At 40.0% G+C, this 25,002-nt stretch overlaps 1 protein-coding gene across 8 annotated transcripts in view; it reads right to left on the reverse strand.

Annotated features, from left to right (window-relative positions):
- The window catches only part of HECW2 (HECT, C2 and WW domain containing E3 ubiquitin protein ligase 2), a 390,676-nt gene that overhangs the window by 32,605 nt on the left and 333,069 nt on the right, over positions 1-25,002 (reverse strand). For all 8 annotated transcript variants that reach the window (XM_017946735.3, XM_017946736.3, XM_021923821.2 and 5 more), the window contains 3 exons: positions 21,261-21,370; positions 9,479-9,599; positions 7,846-7,959 (listed from right to left, as the gene is read on the reverse strand). In XM_017946735.3, the coding sequence (XP_017802224.1) occupies positions 7,846-7,959; positions 9,479-9,599; positions 21,261-21,370 (345 nt within the window). The remainder of the gene's footprint in view (positions 1-7,845; positions 7,960-9,478; positions 9,600-21,260; positions 21,371-25,002) is intronic.

A 25,002-nucleotide genomic window follows, 5' to 3' on the forward strand; every position in this document is an offset into this window, starting at 1 on the left:
GTGAGCACCGGTCAGCTATGGTCATTCTCTGTGAGGCTTTCAGACACAATAAAGCATACAATGGATAAGGTCAGAGACAGCTGAAACATGAGGCAAATACTTCAGGAGTCAGTTTTCTTACAGACAACTGGTAAAAGTAAAATAGGATTTTGCCTGCTTAAAATTAAGCTGTGGCGTTCAGTTAGAAGTATCAGGGTTTCTTTAAGCTTTAACTCTGAGTATTTTAACAATACTGCACTTACAAAGTGCATTACAATTGTCTGTATATGTGCCTGCCTCCCCTATACATACGTACTAGTCTATAACTACACTGGGGGCAGGGACCATGTTTTACTCATTTTTATATCCGTACCTAGCCTGATACACAGTGCGGGCTCAATATATATTGTTGAATCAATGAGTGGAGCTCTTTGATGCTTTCTGAAGAAAAATCAACGTTGCTTACATTGTTATTTGGTATCTAGCAGATTTGCACATTTGCCTTTGAGTGGTATATTGATTCAATGACATGAACAGGTTATACCAATCCCTAAAAGATTGCTCAATTTGAAAACATTGTCAGAAATCAACAAGTAAATTATGCTTAGAAAGTTTAATATGTAAAATCTTCTCATGTGGTAAAGTTTGCTAAAACAACAAAGACTGACCTCACTGATTAGTTCCCTTTTTATGAAAATAGCTGAATCTGGCTGAAGATGAGATGAATGTTCCCTGAGGAATTAAACTGAAAAGGAAAAGTCTTGTTTTCCCAAGCAAAAACAAAGCTAATAGTTCCTCTAGGAGAAAATGTATCTTCAACTGGTCAAGTTTTTAGCTGCTGACTTTTAACTCTAGAAGCACTGATGGAGTCACCTCTAAAGCCAAAATAGTCTTAAACTTTGATTTGATTATAATCCAAAGCCTAGAACTGCCTATCTGAGAGCAGGCTGTAGATTACAATGTGTAAATAAGCCTGGCTAATTCAGTAAAACATGTCACAGCAGGGTACATCATGCCTTTGCTTCCTGTAATGTCTTAGCAACCTCTTTCATATAAATAGTTAATATGACTCATATCACAAGGATTGTCTGTTACATTCCTGTTTTGCCAGTTAGGTTGGTTCCACAGCTAAAGCCTTGGCACGGAAATGTAAAAACTCTGGACAACGGGTGTGTGGCCGCACAACAGCTGCATCTGAGGGCATTTCCGAATAAGAACAGATGTCTCCAGGGGGCGGCCATGTAGTCTGGAGCCCCAAGTGCTGATAGAGCATTTTAAACATCATCACATGGCTCGGATGGCACTCCACCCAAGTTGTCGGTAGCACCCAAAGTTTGTTAAAATAACAAATTTTATTATCTCATTCTTTATTTTCAACTAAGAATTACTGAAAACTAAGTATTCTAATGAAAGCAGACTATAAAATGAAAGAAGATGATGGCCTTGGGAAGTCACACCATCACTTCCTTCAAGTTGGTTCAGGCACACATGGCCTACACACCTTCTGATTCACTCTGAGATATTTATAGTAGCAAGGAGTTAGTTCTTGAGCCAATTAAGAAAGCCTGGTAGGTGAGTAAGGAAGTTTGATATGATAAACAAAGTCTTACCAGGTGCTACCAAACCAAAGCCTAGATACAGAAGCACCCTTCTTTAGAAAGGTTTGGGTAATTTAGGTTATCCTGCAAATGTCTCTTTTTGGAAGAAAAAAAAGCAAGACCATAAAGTGTACCTTGAAGCTTCACAGATTTCTGAGAAATTAATGACCAAGCTCAGGGCCTCAAACAGCTTCTAGTGAGGATCTGATCAGTCATATGTAAGAACTGGCTGGTTACTTTATAAGCAGAGACTGAAGAAAACTCTTTCAGATCTCATCTTCCCTAGTTTCTTTCATTTGCCTGTCTCAGGGGGTTATAGAAAGCTCAAAAGGAAGATATTACAGGAAGTTCTTAAACTCCCAAACGAAAACTGCTTGTGCACATCTCCTCCCTAGTCAAAGTGTGGCTCTGCAAGACATGATTGATGTCATATTGATGGCACCTCACACATAATAAACTCATTCTTTCTTTAAGAAAGGTGCCTTTTACAGGGTTGGCTATGAAGAAAAAGAGGCAGGGCAATCACAGTGTAAACCTCCTCTCTTTATCCAGGTCACTATTTCTTTAATGTTTTGGGTATTAAGAAGTTAGTGGCCCCACGCCTTACCAGAACACAACAGTCTAATCCAGTATTTTTTTTTTTTAAAGAGACAGGGTGAAAGGGTTTTGCTGTGTTACCCAGGCTGGAGTACAGTGACACAATCGTAGCTCACTGTAACCTCGAGCTCCTGGACTCAAGTGATCCTCTCGCCTTAGCCTCCCAAGTGTCTAGGACTATAGGCACAAGCCATCACACCCAGCTAATTTTTTATTTTTATTTTTAGAAATGGGGTCTCACTATGTTGCCCAGTCTAGTATGGAACTCCTCGCCTCAAGCAATCCTCCCACCTTGGCCTCCCAAAGTGCTGGGATTATAGGTATGAGCCACCATGCCTAGCATCTAGGTAACTTTTTAAATCATGTAACCTTTAGTTGCTAGGACTTTTAATTCAAAAGAAAATAATACACTGGAGAATGTGTAATATAATAATACAGCTGGAAAATACATAGAATAATTCACTAGAGAATATGTAGTATTTCATTGACCTCAACCCTAAAGAAGCAACTTCCAGGTAGACTGATGGCCAGCAGAAATAGGCAACCCCTGTACGCAATTTCACACCACATTCAGTCAAGATGATTCAGTTTTCAGTCACTCCACCACAGCTGATCTCCCTTCCCCACAACTTTGCAAAGGCAGATAACTAGATTAAGTTGTGTGGAAATTTTCATGACTAAAGCAAAACCTCCAGCTCTAACCAAATTAAATCACTAGTTACAAGATAGTGCTTAGAAACTACCTACTTTTTGTAAAAAGCCAAAGCATAATACAAAATGTGCTCTTAGTTGATGATGAACTAACTAACTAATGTATTTGTATTTATAGACTGTAGGATTTTTTTTTTTTTTTTTTTTTTTTTTGAGACGGAGTCTCGCTTTGTTGCCCAGGCTGGAGTGCAGTGGCACAATCTCAGCTCACTGCAAACTCTGCCTCCCGGGTTCAAGTGATTCTCCTGCCTCAGCCTCCTGAGTAGCTGGGACTATAGGCATCTGCTACCATGCCTGGCTAATTTTTTTTGTATTTTTAATACAGACGGGGTTTCACCGTATTAGCCAGGATGATCTCGATCGCCTGACCTCGTGATCCACCCGCCTCAGCCTCCCAAAGTGCTGGGATTACAAGTGTGAGCCACCACACCTGGTTGATGCATTATTCTTTAAAATAAACTTCCTTTTCTTTATGCTTTAGCTAATCTACTGTAAATAAAGATCTTGATGGTAACAGGTAAAATATAGTCACTGAAATGATATCAATATGAATTGCAAAGTATTATTCCCTCATAGACAACATAGTTGACATGAGCAACACAAAATCATACTTTATATATACCAATGCCACTACTAATTTGGACTTCCCACAGAATTAACCCCATATATACACTTATTACTCTAATGACCTCAAGTGCAGACAGAGGTATATACCTACCAAAATTTACCCTGGGGGCTGTCATTTATCAGATAACAAGGAAATACGTTGTTCAGAGAAACATTTCCTAAATTTCCCTGAATCCTGACTATATGTTTTCTTTTAATAAATGTTTTGTTTTAGAACAGGTTTTGATTTACAGAAAGATTGCAAAGATAAAACAGAGAGTTCTTGTATACCTCACACACAGATTAACATCTTACATCAGTATAGTACATTTGTTATAATTAATAAACCAATATTGATACACTATTATTAGTTAAAATCCATACTTTATCTACATTTCCTTAGTTTTTACCTAATGTCCGTTATCTGTTCCATGATCCCATACAGGAAACCACATTACATTTAATTGTCATGTCTCCCTCTTGGCTGTGACAGTTTCTCAGGCTCCTCTGGTCTTTGATGACCTTGGGAGTATTAAAGAGTACTGGTAAGGTATCTTGTACAATGTCTCTCAGTTGGGATTTTGTCTAGTATTTTTCTCACGGTTGGACTATCATTACATGTTTGGGAGGAAAAACACAGAGGTAAAGTGCCATCCTCATTGCATCATATCGAGGGTACATATTATCAACATGACTCGTGGCTATTGATGTGGACCTTGATAACCTGACTGCCATAATGTTTGTCAGGTTTCTCTACAGTGAAGTTACTTTGTTCCCCCTCTTTCCATACTATACTATTTGGAAGAAAGTCACTATGCACATTCCATACCTAAGGAGTAGAGAGTTCTGCCTATTGTATGGAAATATTCTGCAAAATAGATTTTTTCTTTTTTAGTGAAACCTTTCACCAACTACAACATAACAGAGTTTCTTTCAGTCTAATTGGGCCAGATGACATCATGTGCCTACCCCAGACCTACAGCAGTTTTGAAGGGCATATTTTCTACTGTTTGCCTTAAACAAATTGATATCTACCTTGAGAGCAGAGATTCTTTTTTTTTTTAATTTTTTTTTTATTTCAATAGATTTTAGGGGAACAGGTGGTGTTTGGTTATATGAATAAGTTCTTTAGTGGTGATTTCTGAAATTTTGGTGCATCTATCACCTGAGCAGTTTATACTATATCTAATGTGTAGTCTTCTATCCCTTGCCACCCCCAACCTTTTCCCCCAAGTCCCAAAAGTTCAACGTATCATTCTTATGCTTTTGCGTCCTCATAGCTGCTTAGCTCCCATATATGAGTAAGAATGTAAGATATTTGGTTTTCCATTCCTGAGTTACTTCACTTAGAATAATGGTCTCCAATTCTATCCAGGTTGCTGTGAATGTCATTATTTTTTTCCTTTTTATGGTTGAGTAGTATTTCATGGTGTATATATACACCACATTGGCTTTATCCACTCATTGATTGACAGGCATTTGGGCTGCTTCCATATTTTACAAAAGAGATTTCTCTACTTTTCTATTCTTCCCCATTTATTTACATACTCAACCATGTATTTATATCAGTATGGATATCTATTTTATACTTTGTTTTATAATCCAATAGCCTTGTATTTATTTTGTTGCTCAAATTATTTCAGTTTTGTCCACTGGGAACTCTCAGTTGGCTCCTGGGTTTTTTCAACATACCCCCATGACTGGGATTTTTGAGGATTTCTTTAATCTCTGGCAGACACCAAAAGATGCTTTGGGCTCCATCTTGTATATTTCCTGCTTAGTGTTAGAATCAGCCATTTCTCTAAAAACTTTGATTCTTTTTATCAAAGAATGGTACTAGAAACCAAGGTCTGGGTGCCAGATATGTGTGTTTTTAAATGCTCATTACTAGATCTGGACATGAAGAACTTACAAAATGATACATTTTGAGGGGATTAAAATTGGTAAAGGGACAGTAACAGAAAACCTCCATACGAAACAAATTAGCTGGGTGTGGTGGCATGTGCCTGTAGTTCCAGCTACTCAGGAGGCTGAGGCAGGAGAATCACTTGAACACAGGAGGCAGAGGCTGCAGTGGGCCAAGATCACACCACTGCATTCCAGCCTGGGCAACAGAGTTACAGTCTGTCTCAAAAAACAAAACAAAACAAAACAAAAAAACAGAAAACCTCCAGCTCCATTTTTATAGTTCAGTGGAAAGATTGGGTAGCTTTTCTCTTTGGGTATTTACTATAATCCAGAAAAAAAGTTAGGGTCATTCATTTTCATGTGATAGGGTCAATGTGTTTGAGAAGGTGGCAAAGGCTAAAAGAGCTCCTTACTTTTATGTAGCACAAGGTTTCTTTCTTTTTTTTTTTTTTCAGCTTTCTATTATTTTTCCAGCACAATTACTATTTTTATCTCTCAAAAACAGCATATGTATCCTCGGTGCCTCAATAGCAAATTAAAGTATATATCTAATAATTTATGATACTGACCTGACAACGTCATGAGTCCAGAAATCCAGCTTCAATAAACCATATGCAGAGTGAACAGATTAAGAGATTGTCCCTGCTAACTGAGCTCACAGCTTAACATCCTCTCCCTTGTTTTCCCTCTGATGTCACAGGAAGGAGACAGGTGATGGAGGCAGGAAGCATTTGGACATCAATGTAATGTAATCAAATACAGAGGCATCAAGCCCCACTCACCCTGGACCTCCTCCTAGGAACGGATGTCATTAGTCCAAGCCATGAGGAGACTGCTTTAGGATAACCAATCATGATAAACGTCTGTTCTATTCAAACTTAAATATCAGTGCTTCCAAAGACTCTTCCCTATATCTTTGAGATCTCAACAAACTCTGGTCCAACAATGAAGGGAGGCAGCTGGAGTTCTGGGGGAGGAAAAGTATTCTCATCCAAACCAGACTTATTATGTAAGGAAATACTTGGAATCCCATGCATACCGGTGATTAGGCTAACAACATTTGCATTCATTTTCAACTGTGCACCTTCATCTTTAAGCCAACTAACACAAGTGAGAAGTCCACGTATGCACATCAGCAATGAAGGGCTCAGGTCTCAGGCAAACTTCTGTACAAATTTTGTCATGTCATAGTGTGTTTGCACATACTACTTTACCTTAATGTAGGCATAGCTGGGAGACTACACAGCAGTGCATGTGACAAGAGCAGAAGTTATCAGTCATTAGCTGGAATGGGCAAAATGTCCAGAGATAGGAAAAAAATTCAGATGGGCTGGAGTGCAGGAGTATTGCTTAGGTCCCAGAGCTAGTCCAACAGTACTAGATGAAAGACAAAGGGCCTGCATTTGAATCCTGATTTTGCTATTCCCTAGTTCCATCAGTACAGGCAAATTATTTTATAGTTTGGAGTCACTGTTTCATCCACTGTGTACTGAATGGCTGATTTGTTCAATATCACTAATATGATTCCATAATCGAATATACTTTTATTCCGAGGCACGACTGAGAAGGATAGCCTTAAAATGATCCAAATCAACAAGAACCACAGAAAACACAACCAGACAATTGTATGGTATTAAAAAAATTCCCTCTAGTGGCTGCTGAGTTATGAAGAAGGTGCTGAGACTTGAACCCAGACCTGAAATGAGGAAGAAGAAGGGGTCTGGGAGGGATGACAGCTGGCCTCTTTTAAGGTGATGCATAATAACCGTTATGTCTATTTGGGTGCAATGCTGACACTGTGTAGGAGTCTTCCCAGCTTCATTTCCTAACCCTTATCTCAATGAGCACACTCATGGAAGAGTCATGGAAGGCGGGACATGTTTGTTTATGTTAGGTAGTAATGTTGGTGGTGTGCTGCCCTCCCAAGGGAAGAGAAAAATTGGAGGCAGAGAAATAAGAGCCAAGGCCCAAGAGTTACTTCTGTGGAGGCTTCCGGGTAGAACAGCAAGATTCTAATTCATGTTTCTGAAACTGAACTTATTTAATAGAGGAAGCATGTTCTACTTAGCCCTGCAGGGCAGAAAATAAGATCACAGATCACAAAGCAATTGCATAAATGCAATTCCTTGTTTTTTTTTTTTTTCCTCGCAAAGCCTTACTTTTTCCCTTTAAGAGAAAGAGAGGTCTGGAGAGAAGAAACTAAACTAGGCTTCTGTTCTCAAAAATGATCTAAAGCTACATGTTTTTACTAAAGAATTTCTATGTCAAGTGATTTAAAAGCCAGAGGAGACCTTTAAAAAAAAAAAAAACCCAAAGGTTTAAGTGTATGAGAACAGCACTTCCTGCCAGAAGGATTTCCTGTTTCAGGCAACCACAGCAACGTGGAGAAACATCCGCCGTGTGGCCACAGCCTATGTTCCACAGGCCACTTCTCTGTTCTACTCACCCTTCCTCCCCGACGAAGGTGACATATAGCTTATTTCTCTGCAGGTCTTTTCTGGAGTAGCCCATAATCTGATTAAAAGCATCTTCTAGTAAGTGATCTCTTCGGATAATTAACCTGTCCACAATGAGACAATTGGGAAAATACAGATTATTACTATACTATTAAAGATAATTTACTTATCTTTCTAGAACATTTCCATTTGCCACAGTTAACTAGGTAAGAAGAATGTTACTTAATATCATTGCTGTCTGCAATAAAGTACACATTTGTCTTTAACTCTTAATAGCATTAGCAAAAGTTATATGAGAGAATCATTGGTACACAGAGCACCCTACCTATGACCTGTGAGAACAACTGAAGAATCCTACCTAAACGGTCAAATCAGTTTATCCCAGAAAAAAAAAAGATCATAAAACAACACCACACACACACACACACACACACACACACACGTTTTGTTAAGTAAAGCAAGAACAACTCTATGAGGCAATGTTTTAAGCCTCAATGCACTTAGACAAGGAATTCAATTATTAAGTGCCCAGCGAGATGACTGTGAGAACGAAGAGGAAAAAAAAAATTCTCAATGTCCTCCAAAGCAGTGGAGTTTCCAATAGTTAATTGTTAAATTAAGTGAATCTTGACAGTCCCTAAGGGAGAGATACAAATGAATGATGTGTGTGGTAGGTTAATCTACTTGTGATGATGACAACTAAAAGTCATTCTTCCATAGATACCAATTTGCTCTTCATGTAAATGGTAACAGGCAGAGAGATGATAGGGAGGCTGAATGCATGACAGCTGGATCATCCTAGACCTTTGTAAATTAAGTGTGAGAAAAGTAAAGCTCAGAGAAGTATGGTGTTTGGGCAGGCTGATGATTTTTTAGGGCAATGAAGGTGAAATTTAACCAAGCAAGCCTTCCTGTGGGTGGGGCAGTGAGCCGTGGGGCTGCTGTTGGTCTGGTCTCTGGACCCTCTCTCAGGCACCCAGGGTCACAGCGGGGCTCCAGTGGAGACCCTCCCTCCTCTGTCCTCTCTCAGTGGCAGAGTGATCTCCAGTGAGGACGTGGGACAGGGTTGAAGGCAGGGAGAGAAAGAAGGGTAAGTAGGGAATGGACACAATTGTAGGCCAAACAACATGATGATGTTTCAGCTTCCCCATTTGAAGGGAGGAGGCAGATGAAGAAAGGCAGAAACGACATTCATGACATGTTCTGCTGTGAAGTTTGTTTCACAGAACTGAACAGAGCTGAGCACTATTCCTACACTCAGGTCAGTTCAGGAGACAGAAACTTGTAGTGAAGGACATTGGGATGGCTTTATAGCTAATGAATATACTATGCACCAACAAAGAGGTACTTTTCAGAGGAAAAAAATAAATCAGCCTTTTATTTTGCCTTTATTTTTACATGAAAAGGCAGTGTCTTCACTACTTGTTTTAAAATGTTAAGCTTAATCACGTTTCATTCCAGGACTATGTTTTAGATGATCCTATAATTTACAAATGTCGAAATAATTATGCCGACTAAAATGAAGGCTAGTCATCCCAAATCACAATCAATTTCCTAGAGGCCCAACTGCGCCCCCTCCTTTCACCATCTATACATTATGTGGTTTGTGTCGCTTTGACTTACTTTAACTTCCCTGGGCCTTGTCCATATCCTTTAGTCTCTAACTTCCTGTAAAAGTTCCTCAGTTTGGCTTCGAAATCCCGCTTGTAAGGGGCTGGAGCCCGGGCATTGGCACGCTGGGTACCTACAGCAAACCACAGAGAGAGGATAATATGGATTTGTGCATCATCCTTGTGTTCATCACATCACCATGGACAAAAGCTATCACAATCAACAAGTCCAATGAGGCAACTGTCTTAACTTCTGCATTTGAAGGATTAACTTCTGTAACTTGAAGGATATAACAAACCTCAACCAGGGTCCTAAGTGACGTCTTCTTTGTGGCATTTTGGTTGAGAATTAAAATCCTGTTTGAATAGTTACAATGGTGCCCATGTGTTTCTCAAGTATGGTTCCCCTTTTCAGTCCAAACTAATATGAGTCAAACAGAGTTACTCATGTCTAGTAGTAACTGTTAGAATGAAATGTCTTTGCTTGCTGCTGAAATGATATAATGGCAATTAGACAGGAAGTTGCAACGGAAAGTATGTGGTATATAAGTAAGTGGCACTAAGAGTGAGGTTTTAATCATTCACTCTAAATTCCTAACCAAAAACTCCTCACAAAACTTCTTCTTTTTTTTTTTTTTTGAGATGGAGTCTCACTCTGTCACCCGGCAGGCTGGATTGCAGTGGCGTGATCTTGGCTCACTGCACCCTCTGCTTCCCGGATTCAAGCGATTCTCCTGTTTCAGCCTCCCAAATAGCTGGGATTACAGGTGCCTGCCACCATGCCTGGCTAATGTTTGTATTTTTAGTAGAGACAGGGTTTCGTCATGTTGGCCAGGCTGGTCTGGAACTCCTGACCTTAGGTGATCTGCCCACCTCGGCCTCCCAAACTGCTGGGATTATAGGCATGAGCCACTGTGATTGGCCTACAAAACTTCTTTTAGATATGCACTATCACCAAGAATGATTTTAGACACATAATTACATAAATTTCATATTGCAGGGTAAAATCTTAATATAACACATACTTGCAAAAGGCACCTGTCTCTGGGTTGCACAAAGAATAAATAATATTTATTGGGTTCTTTTTTTTTTTTTTTTGAGATGGAGTTTGCTCTTGTTGCCCAGGCTGGAGTGCAATGGCACAATCTCAGCTCACCACAACATCTACCTCCCAGGTTCAAGTGATTCTCCAGACTCAACCTACCGAGTAGCTGGGATTGCAGACATGCACCACTACGCCCGACTAATTTTGTATTTTTAGTAGGGACAGGGTTTCTCCATGTTGGTCAGGCTGGTCTCGAACTCCCCACCTTAGGTGATCCACCTGCCTCGGCCTCCCAAAGTGCTGGCATTACTGGTGTAAGCCACTGCACCAGACCATTTATTGCATTCTTAACATGTGCCAAGTACTGAGAATATCTAGATTATATAAGGATATTTCATACGTTATTCAATGGCAATTGTCACTAATAAAATGTACAAGTAACATTGTTTCTCTTTCCTTCTTTTCTTTTTCTTTTTTGACACGGAGTTTTGCTCTTGTTGCCCAGGTTGGAGTGCAATGGCGTGATCTTGGCTAACCCAACCTCTGTCTCCTGGGTTCAAGCGATTCTCCTGCCTCAGCCTCCTGAGTAGCTGGGACTACAGTCTTGCGCCACCATGCCCACCTAATTTTGTATTTTTAGTAGGGACGTGGTTTCACTGTGTTGGTCAGGCTGGTCTTGAACTCCCGACCTCAGGTGATCCACCCACCTCGGCCTCCCAAAGTGCTGGGATTATAGGCATCAGCCACCACACCCAGCCAATTATTCCTCTTTCCATAGAAAAATCTGGTTTTGTGTCACTGGGTGACTAAGCAGCAGGCTGGGATAGAAAACTGATGATGAATATGGAAATCAGACACAGAGCCATGACAAAAACACTGGATATTTCCACTAAATATTTCCCAACCGATGAAAGAAACCAGAAAACAAAAGCTGGGAAGTCTTGTTCATTACATACCATGTAAGTTCATTAAAAATTTCTTTAACAAATGAGTGAACTAAATAGTTGTTATTCATAGTGAATACTGTGTTAGGTTCACCAATGGATGTCCAAAATGAATAAGGTGGGGTTGCTGGAGTGGAGTGGGGAAATAGAAATAAAATGTCAAACAATTAGAGAATAATTAAGTCCTGAACTCGGTGGTATATAGACTAGAAAGCAGAGGGAGCAAAGCTATACCCCTGGGGCTCGTTGTTTGCCCCATAATCTTTTTTGAAGATTTTAAATTAATTGCCAACATTTACAAATTAAATTTCAAATTAAAAAATTCCAGGTTATTCTCTTGAAAATTATTTGGGAAATCTTGTAACGACTGGCTTGCATTTCCTTGGGGATCCAGCGGGCAGCTGCAGCTACTCTGTTAGACGAGGCATGCTCTCACCACTCTGCGGCAGTCACTCAATGACACGGCTGCCTGTCCCCCGACCCCCGCAAGCATTTGTTAAGATTAGTGTTATACAAAAGTAATAGTAATGTTAGAAAAAAGAAATGCGTATAAGTAGAGATCAAAGTGGAAAAGGCCTTAGGGAGGAAGCTTAATTGGAACCACACCTTGCAAAAGAAGAATTTATATTCTATACTGGAATAGAGCAGCAAGAGCTGGCATGAGCACTGCATGTGTGTTCAGAAAACGCCAAGAGAACCAAGCTAGCCTAGAGTGGAGGAGGAGTGCTGGGAGTACATGGGAAATGAAATTGATCAGAAGGGTTGGAGCCAAATTATGATAAGAATTTTTAAAACCTAGCAGAGGAGTTTGGGCATGATGAACTGAACAGTGCCTTTACAGATTCTTGAACAGAAGAATAACATACAAGTGGTGTTTTATTTAAGAAATTATTTTCAGAGTGTGTTGAGTAAATTAACGGTGGGTAAGAGGAAAGAGCCCCAGTTAGGAGTTGTTGCAGTAATTGAAGCCTAAGGCGATAAGGACTAGACTGGAGTGGGTGACTCAGAGAAACATCTACAATGTGAAATATGCACTGGGAAAAGAGTAAATAACCAAGGAAGAAGAATGGGAAGCATGATGATAATATAAAGTATATTTACACAATAACAACACGTATTACTTGTTAAGCACCTGCTATACATTACAGGTGATGCACATTACACGGGGGATCTTGAGAAATCCTCACAAGTCTATGAAGCAGGTATTACTAGGACCATCATACACCACTTTGCAACTAAGGAAAATGAAGGTGCAGTTTCTTGTCCAAGTCATATTCCAGTGACAGTAGATTTGGGATTTGAGCCAGATCTACCTACCTGATGCTATGAAGAGTGTGGGAAGTGATGCAGGTGGACAAGGGCACGTGAAACTTTATACATGTTGACTTGGATATGACAGCTGACCAAATGCCCTAGAGACTGAAAAATACTGGGCTGGAATTGGGGTGAGAGCTCAGGGCCACACGTGTGGATGAGCTGAGTTAGTGTGTTTATGGCACTTTATGCAGTGACTGTTGCATAAGAGATCCCACATAGGTATTAGCTGTTGTTATCTGCATAGAGGTGAATACTAAAGATGGGGAAATGAGTTGAGATTTTAGTAATGAATCTATACAAAACTGGCTATTGACCAACAGTCTGTCTGGAGATCTGTTTGTATAGTTAGGCAAAGAGCTGAGTTATGTCAGAAAGCAAGCAAATAAGCTTGACTTTAAAGATCTGGGAGGCAGAGCAGACTTCTAGGCAGGGGTTCTCAATCTTGACTGCACATTAGAATCCCTTAGGAAGCTTTTAAAAATTCCAATGTCCAGGCCACACCCAAGACGCATTACATCAAAATGTGTAAAGACCCAGAATGTGGGGTGGGACCCAGGCATGAGTGTTAAACACAGCTGTCCAGATGATTCCAGCGTGTAGCTATGGCTGAGAACCACTGTTCCCTCACTGGAAGGTCAAACATCACCAATGAAACACATGGGCAGCATCCAAGGACTAAGACAGGGCAAATGTTTCCTGTGTACCAAAAGGCATCATTTGCAATACAAAGGAACATTATCTGCATGAACACAAGGCTGCTGTCCTAGATGGATGAGGAATAGGACAGTGCAGTTCAAGTCCACTCAGGGGCGGCACAGTCACGGTGTCAGTGCTCCAGTCTGAGAAACTGCAGACTAGAAAACCCAGACAGTGCAGAACGCAGCTGTAATGAATCAACTTTCAAGAGCAAGATCATTGACAAGAAAGAGAAAAATGAAGGACGAAGAACTGAATGAAAATCTTTTAAGACACAAAACAAACATTTTTTTTTTTTTTTTTTTAGACGGAGTCTCGCTCTGTCGCCCAGGCTGGAGTGCAGTGGCGCGATCTCGGCTCACTGCAAACTCCACCTCCCGGGTTCACGCCATTCTCCTGCCTCAGCCTCCAGAGTGGCTGGGACTACGGGCGCCCGCCACCACGCCTGGCTAATTTTTTGTATTTTTTTAACAGAGACGGGGTTTCATCGTGTTAGCCAGGATGATCTCGATCGCCTGACCTCGTGATCTACCCGCCTTGGCCTCCCAAAGTGCTGGGATTACAGGCGTGAGCCACTGCGCCTGGCCAAGAAACATGCTTTTTTAAGAGCTGATTACTTTGAAAAACAGCACAGACAGTAACTACTCCTGTATAATTTGAGATGCTTAAAAGGATGTGGGAAATGCCATAACGCATTCCATCAATATCAATACAGACACAATAAAAATTAGCTCTGATTCTGTTTATACTCTAGGTAAAGGGATTTAATTATAAAAACTCTGAGACAACAATTGTTAAATGCAAAAATTCTTTTGCTCATAGTTCCATTATGAAAAAAGTCATTTACACATTACTTCATTTTAAAATTACAGTAAATTGGCCAGGCACAGTGGCTCACGCCTGTAATCCCAGCACTTTGGGAGGCCGAGGTGGGCAGATCACGAGGTGAGGAGATCGAGACCATCCTGGCCAACGTGGTGAAACTCCGTCTCTACTAAAAATACAAAAATTAGCTGGATGTGCTTGTAGTCCCAGCTACTTGGGAGGCTGAGGCAGAAGAATCACTTGAACCCGGGAGGCAGAGGTTGCAGCGAGCTGACATTGCACAACTGCACTCCAGCCTGGCAACGGAACGAGACTCCATCTCAAAATAAATAAATAAATAAAATTACAGTAAATTATGCTGTTGGCCTTTGTCAAATTCTTAATAAAAGTGAGGTATAATTGCCAAGAAATTCCAGAGCAGGAAGGATGTTACTTCCACTTTGGAAATACAAAATGTTCTTGGAAGATTGAGGTAGTAAAATTGTATGGGAACTACAACTGTAAGTGAAGTTCTAGGTTATAATACTTTATAAGACAGAGGAATTTCATGGTCTTTATGGTCGTAAAGAAAATCAGATACAAAAGATCCATAGTTATATCTAGAAAGTGATCAAATGAAGGGCTGACTTCATGGAGAGTCAGCATTTTGCTAATACTGTGCAGGAAAAAATTTCAGTAACAGACACTGGGGAGTTTTTGCTTTGTCATTGCAGGCAGGTCTAAAAAAACTTCTATATTGTATTACCCTATTTTCATATACTGTTACAAAATTGCATAATCATATACAAACTAAAGAATTCTATCTGACAAAATATTTCAGAAGACACTAGAAATAGCTTGGCATCCAACTCCCAGGCAGTCTCAGTCTTTTTTGATTCTGGGTGTGTGACCCAGAACCTGCATTGTTCTGATGACTAGCACTGGTTCTCCACATTGGACAGGGGCTGGATCTTAGCCTGATCCAGCATGGCTCCATGCTGTCCTGGGACAGCTCAGAAGCTTACCTCTTTCCTGCTTCACTTTCAAAAAATCCCTATGACATTTAAAACAAATGCCCTGTGAGTGAATGAAAACAAAACATCAAGCACTACAATAATTTCTGGAAGGTTCCATCTTCTGGAACATAGCTCAACACTGGAACTTAAGAAAAAACACGTCCAAATCCCTGGCACAAAGCACAAGCACTGAAGACCTGGCATTTTTGCTTTATTCTCTGAGTAGTAAAAGGCCCTCAGGTCATTTCTTGGAGCTTGCTGATGCTCATGTACATACCATTTATTGAAAATAACTTAATGCTCTGACTTCTCAAACCTTGACAGAGATCTTGGCAGGGAAGTGATTTATTAAAGGGAAATGTAAAGTGTCTGCCAATAACAGGCACCCTCTGACAGCTCTATGGGTGAGGACAAGGGAGACTAACAACAACAAAAAGTTAAGTCTCTATATTATGATAGAGACAGTGTCTGGGGCTTTCTTTTGGTCTCTGGGATCACAATTTCCCCATCCCTAACCACCCAGGGAGCATCCTTCATTTGTGCAATTTGGTTCCTATATCATCTTTGTAGGGCTGAGTCAAGGGAAGGGATCAAACACCTTTTCTAAAAACAGGTCTAAAGCTATTTCAGGGACTATAGGAAAGGTGGGGAAAGGAAGAGGACAGATGAGAGAGAGACAGAGAGAGAGAGAGAGAGAGACAGAGAGGAATAGAGAGGGAGGAAGGAAAAAAGGAGAGAATGAGCAGAGAAGAGGAATTGTGAAAAGAGGAGAAGATGACATAAACAGCTGGTAAAATGCTAAGTCTTTGTGGTGGGAGAGAGAAAACGAAGATCATTAAGGGTACACAATGTGTTGGGAGAAATAATTCCCTCTCACAACCCATCCCCTCAAGACAACCTTTAGTAAAGACCCCCAAGGCTCTTCTGTGCTCTCTGAGTGTTTTACTTCTGTTGAGGGTGACTTTCTGCTGGTGCTAGTTTCCAGGGAGTCCAGCTCTAGTCAAGTAACAAGAGCTCTGCATCATGATTCATGGGCACAATGATTCCCCCAAACCATGAAATATCCTCAATGTGCTGTGTATAGGAAAGTAAAGAGAAATATAATACATTTATGAAAGAGTTTCAGTAAATAGTCGGTTAAACAACTTCTCATACAGTTAAAATCATAGCTTTGGTTACCTGGAAAATCCACATAAGAGAGCACATCTCCAATAATATCAGATAAATTAGGTATTACTGCATTTAATTTCCTAGAAATGTGCAGCTTATATAAACTTCTGGGTCCCATATTTGGCATAATAAGCCACATGGTGTTTGGAAAGATCTTTTCCTTCTGGCATCACTGAGGTTGGGATTGGCATTATAATGGTCCTAGAAAAACAAACCTTCACATTCCAAAATTTTGACAAATTTTGGTGAGCACTCTAACAGCTGCAAAAAGCAGTGAGTCAAAGTTTCCAAAGCCCCTCTCTCTTCTGCACTTGAAAATACATGTCAATGTGCTTGGAATGAGGAAAAGTGTGGAAAGTTTACCAGGTTCCTAGGAATTCTCAATGAAGATCATTAAAATTTATTACTGTCATAATTTTCACGATATTATTCTCATACCACTAAAAGGGGTGAAATTATAGTCACAAGGAGGATCAGACCACTTCAAAAAATCTGTTTGAAATGTTGCTTTCACAAAACCTTCAGGAATACTGGTAGAAGGAGAAGCTATTTTATTCAAAGAAACAGAAGATGCCTCCAGAGGGGAAATGAGGTTAGGTAGGCCTGCCCTGGTATCATGTGGAATTTGTTATAGTGACTTCCATTGATATCAGGCCGTACAACCCAGTTTCAAGATCAAACAAAGCCCACTGAAACAGAGTAGGCCAAAAATATGGAGATGATTCTTCCTGAAAATTAAAACCACCACAAACACTGCTAGCAATTTAGATATATTTGGGTTACACATGTCTTTGGAAAATGTTTAACTCTAAATGTAAGTTTCTAGAATGGATTTGATTGTCACCAAGGATTACTCATGTGCATTTGCGATGCTAAATGAGGAAGTAAACTTAGCCACATTTAGAACGCTCATACAGTCTTGAAGAATGTGTATAGTCTTCAATGCATGCCTTTAAAGGGCATGGAAGGGGCAGCATCTGGTGATCTACCTTTTCTTCAGTGAAGACAGGCCACACAAAAGGCCTGGAAAAGGACAGCCTTGACTGGCACAAGCAACAATCCACATGGCTTCACGTCTTTAACCATAAAACATAGGTAAAGGGATGGTCCACTTTAAACCCCAGCATAGGCTCTTACTAAGACAAAGACCACTCTGAATGATTAAGTATCTAAGCAGACAGCTCTGCAAATCAGCGTCTGTTTGTTCCAGTTATTAATGGTTCAAATGTGAACAACCTATACTTCTCAGAATCAAATTTCCAGAAAAAATGAAAGAAAACACATTAACCTTTATTGGCTACTTGTTATGTTCCAAGCACCAACCAAAGTGTTCTCCAAAAATAATCATGAGAGGTGAGGTAATTATTATTATCCCTATTTTACAGAAAAAGAAATCCAGGCTCAGGGAAGGAGGTACCCTGCCCAAAGTCAGATAGCTGGTAAAAGAATGAGGCCAGTTGGGAATTTCATGAAGGTTTCCCCTAAACCTTTAAACCTACCTGTAGTGTCATACATTTCCTTTCAACCTGTGCCATCAAAACAGGTATCCCTATTTTGTTTCAAAGTTGGCCTGTGTTTCTGCCTTCAGTGTCATGCTGTCCATGAGCCTGCCTTATTCCACAAACCACTTTCCTTCCACTCACGTCCTGTGTCCTCTGCACACGTATGCTCAACTTCCCAACCTAAAATCCCTTCCCTCTCTCTTCTCCTAACTACTGTTCTATTTTGCTTTCTTTTCACCTCCAGATTTCATGAAAAGAGCATTTGACTTCTGCTTCAGATCCTGTATCATCTGTCACCAATCAAGATCCGGTTTATAACCTATTACTTCACAGAATCTCTTTGGCAAAGACCATTTATAACATCATGATTTTCAAATCGAAATGAGGCCTCTTTTCAGATCTCATCCTTTTCAGATGCCCCACCCCTCTTTTGAGACAGGGTCTCACTCTGTTGCCCAGGCTGGAGTGCAGTGGCGTGATCATGGCTCACCGCAGCCTCAACCTTCTGAGCCCAAGCAACCCTCCCACCTCAGCCCCCATGAGTAGCTGGTACTTCCTGAGCCCTTTGAGCATATGGCTCTACTGACCACTCCTCTGTGAAACCTGGCTCCCCTGAAAAGACTTTCCTAACTCTATTCAACATCTGTTGGCTCTCTTTCTTTCACTTGCTCCTCTGTCTCAGCTCATCCCTTAAATATTGAAGTTTCTCATGTCATCACCTACTATTTCCTCTCCTTTTCAATGACTTTCTCCCCAATTGCTCTAATCTATACTCTAGGTTTCAGTTGCCACCAGTACACTGAACTCCTTGTTTTCAACCTCCCCTGTGCGACATGGCTGCCATTTCCAGCTGTCTTTGGGAATCTGCCATTGACGGCCCAAAGATTTCTCAATAAAACTTGTCCAACACCAAACTCATTCAATCTTCCCATTTGAGTCTAACTATTTCGCCTTCTTGGCAGAGGGTGCTACCATCTGCCTGGTAGCCTACGTAGTGAGGGCCTTTGAATCTTCCTTGACTCTTCCCTACCTCTACTCAAAGTCCTGATGTCTCTGCATCCTACATATCCCTTCAATTCGTTCCCGGGTCTCCATCTCCACTGCCTAGGCCAGTCTTTCATCATGTTACTTTGGCTAATGAAACAGCCTCTCTGAGAATCTGTCTCCAGTCTCTCATTTTCTAATTTATCCTCCCAATTGCCACCAGACTGACTGATCTTTGAAAAACAGGATATTATTTGTATTCCTCTGCTTATACATTTTCAGTGGCTTCACATGGACTATAGAATAAGGTTGGCTGGATATGGTGGCTCACACACTTTGGGAGGCCGAGGTGGGCAGATCACTTGAAGTCAGGAGTTTGAGACCGGCCTGGCCAACATGGTGAAATCCAGTCTCTATTAAAAATACAAAAATTTGATGGGCATGGTGGCACGTGTTTGTAATCCCAGCTACTGGGGAGGCTGAGGCAGGAGAATTGCTTGAACCTGGGAGGCGGAGGTTGCAGTGAACCAAGATCACGCCACTGCACTCCAGCCTGGGCGAAGAAGTGAGACTCTGATTCAAAATAATAATAATAATGATAATAATAATAACGATGCTTCAATGACCAACCAGCCCTAGCCTACCTTTCCAAACTGAGCTTTGAGAACTTCCCTTCCCTTGTATCTATTAACTACACATGTATCTATTTCCTACACTACTTGCATGCTTCTATGGCTTAGCTTATGCTACCTGATATGGTTTTTTTGGATGTTTGTTCCCTCTAAATCTCATGTTTAAACATAATCCCCAGTGTCAGAAGTAGGGCCTTGTAGGGGGTGTTTGGATCATAAGGGCAGATTCCTCATGAATGGCTTAGCACCACTCCCTTGGTGATGAGTGACCTCACAGGAGATCTGATTGTTTAAAGGTGCGATACCTCCTCGCTGCTCTCTCTGGCTCCCACTCTCACCATGTGACATGCTGGCTCTCCATCACCTTCTGACATGAGTGGAAGTTTCCTAAGGCCCTCAACAGAAGTCAAGCAAATGCTGGCACCATACTTGCACAGTCTGCAAAACCATAAGCCAATGAAACCTCTTTTCTTTATAAATTACCCAGCCTCAGGTTTTCTTTATACTTACACAAGAATGGCCCAACACATTACCCTCTTCACTAGAATGCCCTTCTTTCTTTGGTCCACCTGGTAAACTCCTATTCATCATCCTTCAAGGCTCCACTTCATACTTCCCCAAATACCCCATCCCCAGCCCTGAAAGAATAATTGCTCCCACAGCTGTGTTCTCATACATTTCTTCATTACAGGACTAACTACAGAGCTTCACAGAGTCATTTGTTGACTCACTGCCACACCATGAATTCTTCAAAGGAAGAAACTACATTATTCATCTCTGTAGTCCTAGAGTCTAATTCAGTGCTTGGATCATAGTTGGATGCTCCATAAATCTGTGTTAAATGAACAAATTAATAGATCTTTTCCTGTTTGCAGTATCCAATCAGGCTGCAGCTTTATTATCATTGCAGTATGTGAAAACACATGTTATATATACCAAAGAACATACAGCAGCTTAGTGACACATATGGAGTTTGCATTTCTACTGAAATCGTTTTCAATTCTGATAGCTGTTAAAGTGTGAACAATGCATTGCCTATAATAAGGACATATATACAGCTGATATTCTGTCAACATCATGACTGCCTTCATTTTCAAAGCTTATTTGCCAAGCTGCATTTTCTACCATTTGCTCATCCACCTACTCACTCACTCATTCATGCCTATCTCTTTCAAAAAGAGATTGAATGTACACATTTCAGTTTACCTATCAACATGTTCTATTTGCCAATCCATCTCTGTTCTATCTAATGCAATTAATGAATACTGTAGGAAAGAATGTCCAAGTCTATTAAACTGAATAATTTCAATTCCATATTATTTCTTGAGAGTGGAGACTTTATCTTCATTGTATATCAAAAAAGTTCTCTTCACTAGAACTTTCTAAAGTCAAAAAGCAACCTAATATTTTGTGTCCTGATATTGTATGACATAACATCATGAAAAGTAAATTCTATATCTGAGTATGTCATACCACTAATCCTCCTATTCATTATCTCTTTGTCAAAATGAATCCTCATGGAAATAAGCCACTCTTAAGAGACAGGAAATACACACATGTATCTATGCTAACACCAAAGATGTACCTGAAGTGTTCCCTTCCTGTCCTGTCTTTAGGGAGGAGAGAACGTCTGGCTTGAAGGTTCACTCCTCAGAGAATTCACTGCGAGCAGCAGATGGACTCACCTGGTGAGTTCTGAGGAGATGACACGGGAGAGCCACGTGGGGACTGACAGTAGCTGGGGTAGAGTAAGGCATGTGGAGGCACATATGACATTATCTCTTCTTCAAATAAGCTGGGGAAAGACAAGAAGCAACATGGGTCCTTCAGCCAAAGTAGTGCTGAAAAGCCTAAATCCCAACAGGGTAGAATATTCCATCCAAGATCCGGTTTACCTCCCAAAGAGAGCACCTACCCCCTTTCTCTTGCAGGTAATTCTTGGGACAAAATGGCTGGCTGTGGTACTTTTTGTGAACCCTGCGGCTATTTGACTGTGTTCCTACCAACTTTGGACAACGTGATTTTATTTTACTATTTCAATATATAAGTTTGAATGTACATGTTTGTTTGAAAATCATACCTGGGTTTTCAGATTTGGAAACAGGATTCCAACACAAAATAGAAAATGTTTATTGAGAACTCATCATAAATACACAAAGTATGTTATATATCCTCATTCCAATAAATAAACAATAGGGTCTCAGCCTTCGAAGGGCTTAGGATTTAACTGGATAATTAAAAGCAAAATAAAACAAAACACCTCCTAAATAACTACAATCACAAAATAATTAGCTCTCTTGTTTACCCTGGCTACTATTTTTCAAACGTGAGGATTTGGATCTTAGACCATTTAATTGTCTTCTTTCTTCTCCATATTGAAATGTCTGTTTATGATATTCTCCTAAAAGAGAGTAACCAGAGACCTGAGCTCTATTTAGCTGTACAAGACAGTGTCAATTTGTACTCCAACAAGTCTGTAGAAACTGCAATGCCACTAAGCCCAGCCAAACAAGAGTTCTTATGTATCGTTAGGTATTTCAGACTTTTAGACTTTTACAAATCTAATAGTGTGAAATGGTATCTCATTATTTGAAACTACACTTATAATTACTAGCATCTTTCCATGGGTTTATTGGCTATTCACACTTCCATTTCTATGCCTTTTCATATCCTTTATCCATTTTTCTATTGGGTTCTCTTCTTTTAAAGGCCTTCTTTATGTATCCACAATCTGGTTTTCTCTCTTTTCTTTCTTTCTTTCTTTCTGGTTTTTTTTTTTTTTTTTTTTTTTTTCCGAGACAGAGTCTAGCTCTGTTGCAATGCTGGAGCACAGTGGCGTGATGTTGGCTCACTGCAACCTCCACGTCCTGGGTTCAAGTGATTCTCCTGCCTCAGCCTCTCAAGTAGCTGGGACTACAGGTGTGAGCCACCATGCTCAGCTACTCTCTCTCTCTCTCTCTATATATATATACACACACACACACACACACACACACATATATATATATATATATTTTAAGTAGAGATGGGGTTTCACCAAGTTAGCCAGAGTGGTCTCGATCTCCTGACTCATGATCCGCCTGCCTCAGCCTCCCAAAGTGCTGGGATTACAGGCATGAGCCACTGTGACCGGCTGATCTGTTTTTTTTACGTGTTATAAACCTACTCTTCCAGCTGATTTTCTTTCTCTATGCCTTTATATGTGGTATCTTTCATTATATCCATTTAAAAATATTTATGTAGCCAAATTTATCAATCATTTCTTATATGAGCTCTGATACAGGTATATTTTTTACATGAATTGAATTAGTGAAAAGATACATGAAATAGAAAAATCAATAACAAATTCAACAAGGTCATTTAAAAATTATTGGATTTTAAAATAACCTGAGTGGAAAATAACTTTACATGGGTTTATTTTGAACTGAATAATGTCCTAGAGCAATACTATCTCTACATTGCAGCTTACTGATAATCAAGTCAATTTGTACCAGGAGTGATTTTCCTTTTTAAGAAACTAGACAAAACATTAAAATAGATACAAAGGCTTCCATTATGTAAGTGACAAGTATGCTGACTGAAGTTTGTAGTCACTAATTCAAATTGTTCCAATTTCAAAGTAAAATAAAAAATAAAGGGCTGGGTGCTGTAGCTCACATCTGTAATCCTAACACTTTGGGAGGCTGAGGCAGGTGGATTGCCCGAGCTCAGGAGTTTGTGACCAGCCTGGGCAACATGATGAAACCCCATCTCTATTAAAATACAAAAAATTAGCCAAGCGTGGTGCAATGCACCTGTAGTCCTAGCTACTCGAGAGGCAGAGGCAGGAGAATTGCTTGAACTCGGAAGGTGGAGGTTGCAGTGAGATGAGATCTCACCACTGCACTCCAGCCTGGGCAACAGAGTGAGACTCCATCTCAAAAAATAAATTAATTAAATAAATAAATAAATAAATAAAAAATAAAGAATTGAGGACATGAATAAAACCCCAAATTTTTCAATAATCACTAATTACATTACTTATGTCCATATAATACATTGTGTTGTTTACTATTATTAAAATAATAAACACATGTGATCAACCACATGAAAAGTCTAGAATTTAATGACATCATTTGTATGCAATAATTATAGAACTATTATATGTAAGAAAATTTCTCACACTTCTCCAAAGGCCCATTAGCTTTAGAGAACCTGCTTATTTTCCCAAAGAGGAGAAAATGCAGCCTTGCTCTTTATGTATGAATGAGTTCTGAATTATTTGAATTCAAATACATTTGAATTCTACTACATAACACATAGAAACTCATGCAAACTGTTGTGTTATCAAAATACAAATATTCTAAGCTATAGTATAATAAATTTAAGACTATACCATCTAAATGTTATTTAACTATGGATAGGTGAGTGATATTTATGACTTCTTTTTTTACTAATTCCAAAGGCAGAATTCTTAGTTTAAAAGAAAAAAACCTTAGCTTTCTATAATGAAGAAAAAGAGCATATCCTGGCCAGAATTCTGTTAACAGAAAGTTAAACTATTTTATCACCAACCAAACCATGATAGAAACATCACACTCTAATATTAATTGACCAGTAGTCTTCCTGACCACCTAGCATATTATATGCAGCTTTCAGAACTGGCTCAATACCACAGGAGAGAGGCCACCCACTAGGTTGAGAAGCTACCCCCACCATAGGTCCTATTCAGAGTCAACGGAAGTGAAGTATTATAGAAAGTGACGACATCCCTTTGAATTATGCTTTGACTACAAATAAAGAAAAATAACGTAGCTCATGCCTGTACTCCCAGCACTTTGGGAGGCTGAGGCGGGCGGATGATGAGGTCAGGAGATGGAGACCATCCTGGCTAACACAGTGAAATCTCATCTCTACTAAAAATACAAAAAATTAGCCGGGCGTGGTGGTGGGCGCCTGTAGTTCCAGCTACTTAGGAGGCTGAGGCAGGAGAATGGTGTGAACCCAGGAGGTGGAGCTTGCAGTGAGCTGAGATTGGGCCACTGCACTCCAACCTGGGCAACAGAGCGAGACTCCGCCTCACAAAAAAAGAAAAAAAAAAGTAACTTTCTGACAACAATCACATGGGCAGTCAGAAATACAGCAACAAATAGGGCAACTATGGAATGGTGAATTAGAAATGGTCAGGGTCAAGATAATCATGAATACTTGAATGAGGTTATTAGCACTCAGGGATAAACAGAACCTTGCCTGAAAGGCTCAGTATGACGTTCCCTTTAATTCTGTGGAGGTTACAGGGATGAGCATCCCAACCACTGGGTAGAGCAAAGCATTATTTTACTTTGGCTTGCCTACATTTGAGGGATAATACAAAAAAATGAGAAAGTCTTTTGAAAACTTGCCAGTTTCCTTTCTAAACTACTCTAAAATTTAAAACCAAAGCTGAAC

This window comes from Papio anubis, chromosome 10 (genome assembly GCF_008728515.1).
Source record: "Papio anubis isolate 15944 chromosome 10, Panubis1.0, whole genome shotgun sequence".
NCBI classification, from domain to species: Eukaryota; Metazoa; Chordata; class Mammalia; order Primates; family Cercopithecidae; genus Papio; species Papio anubis.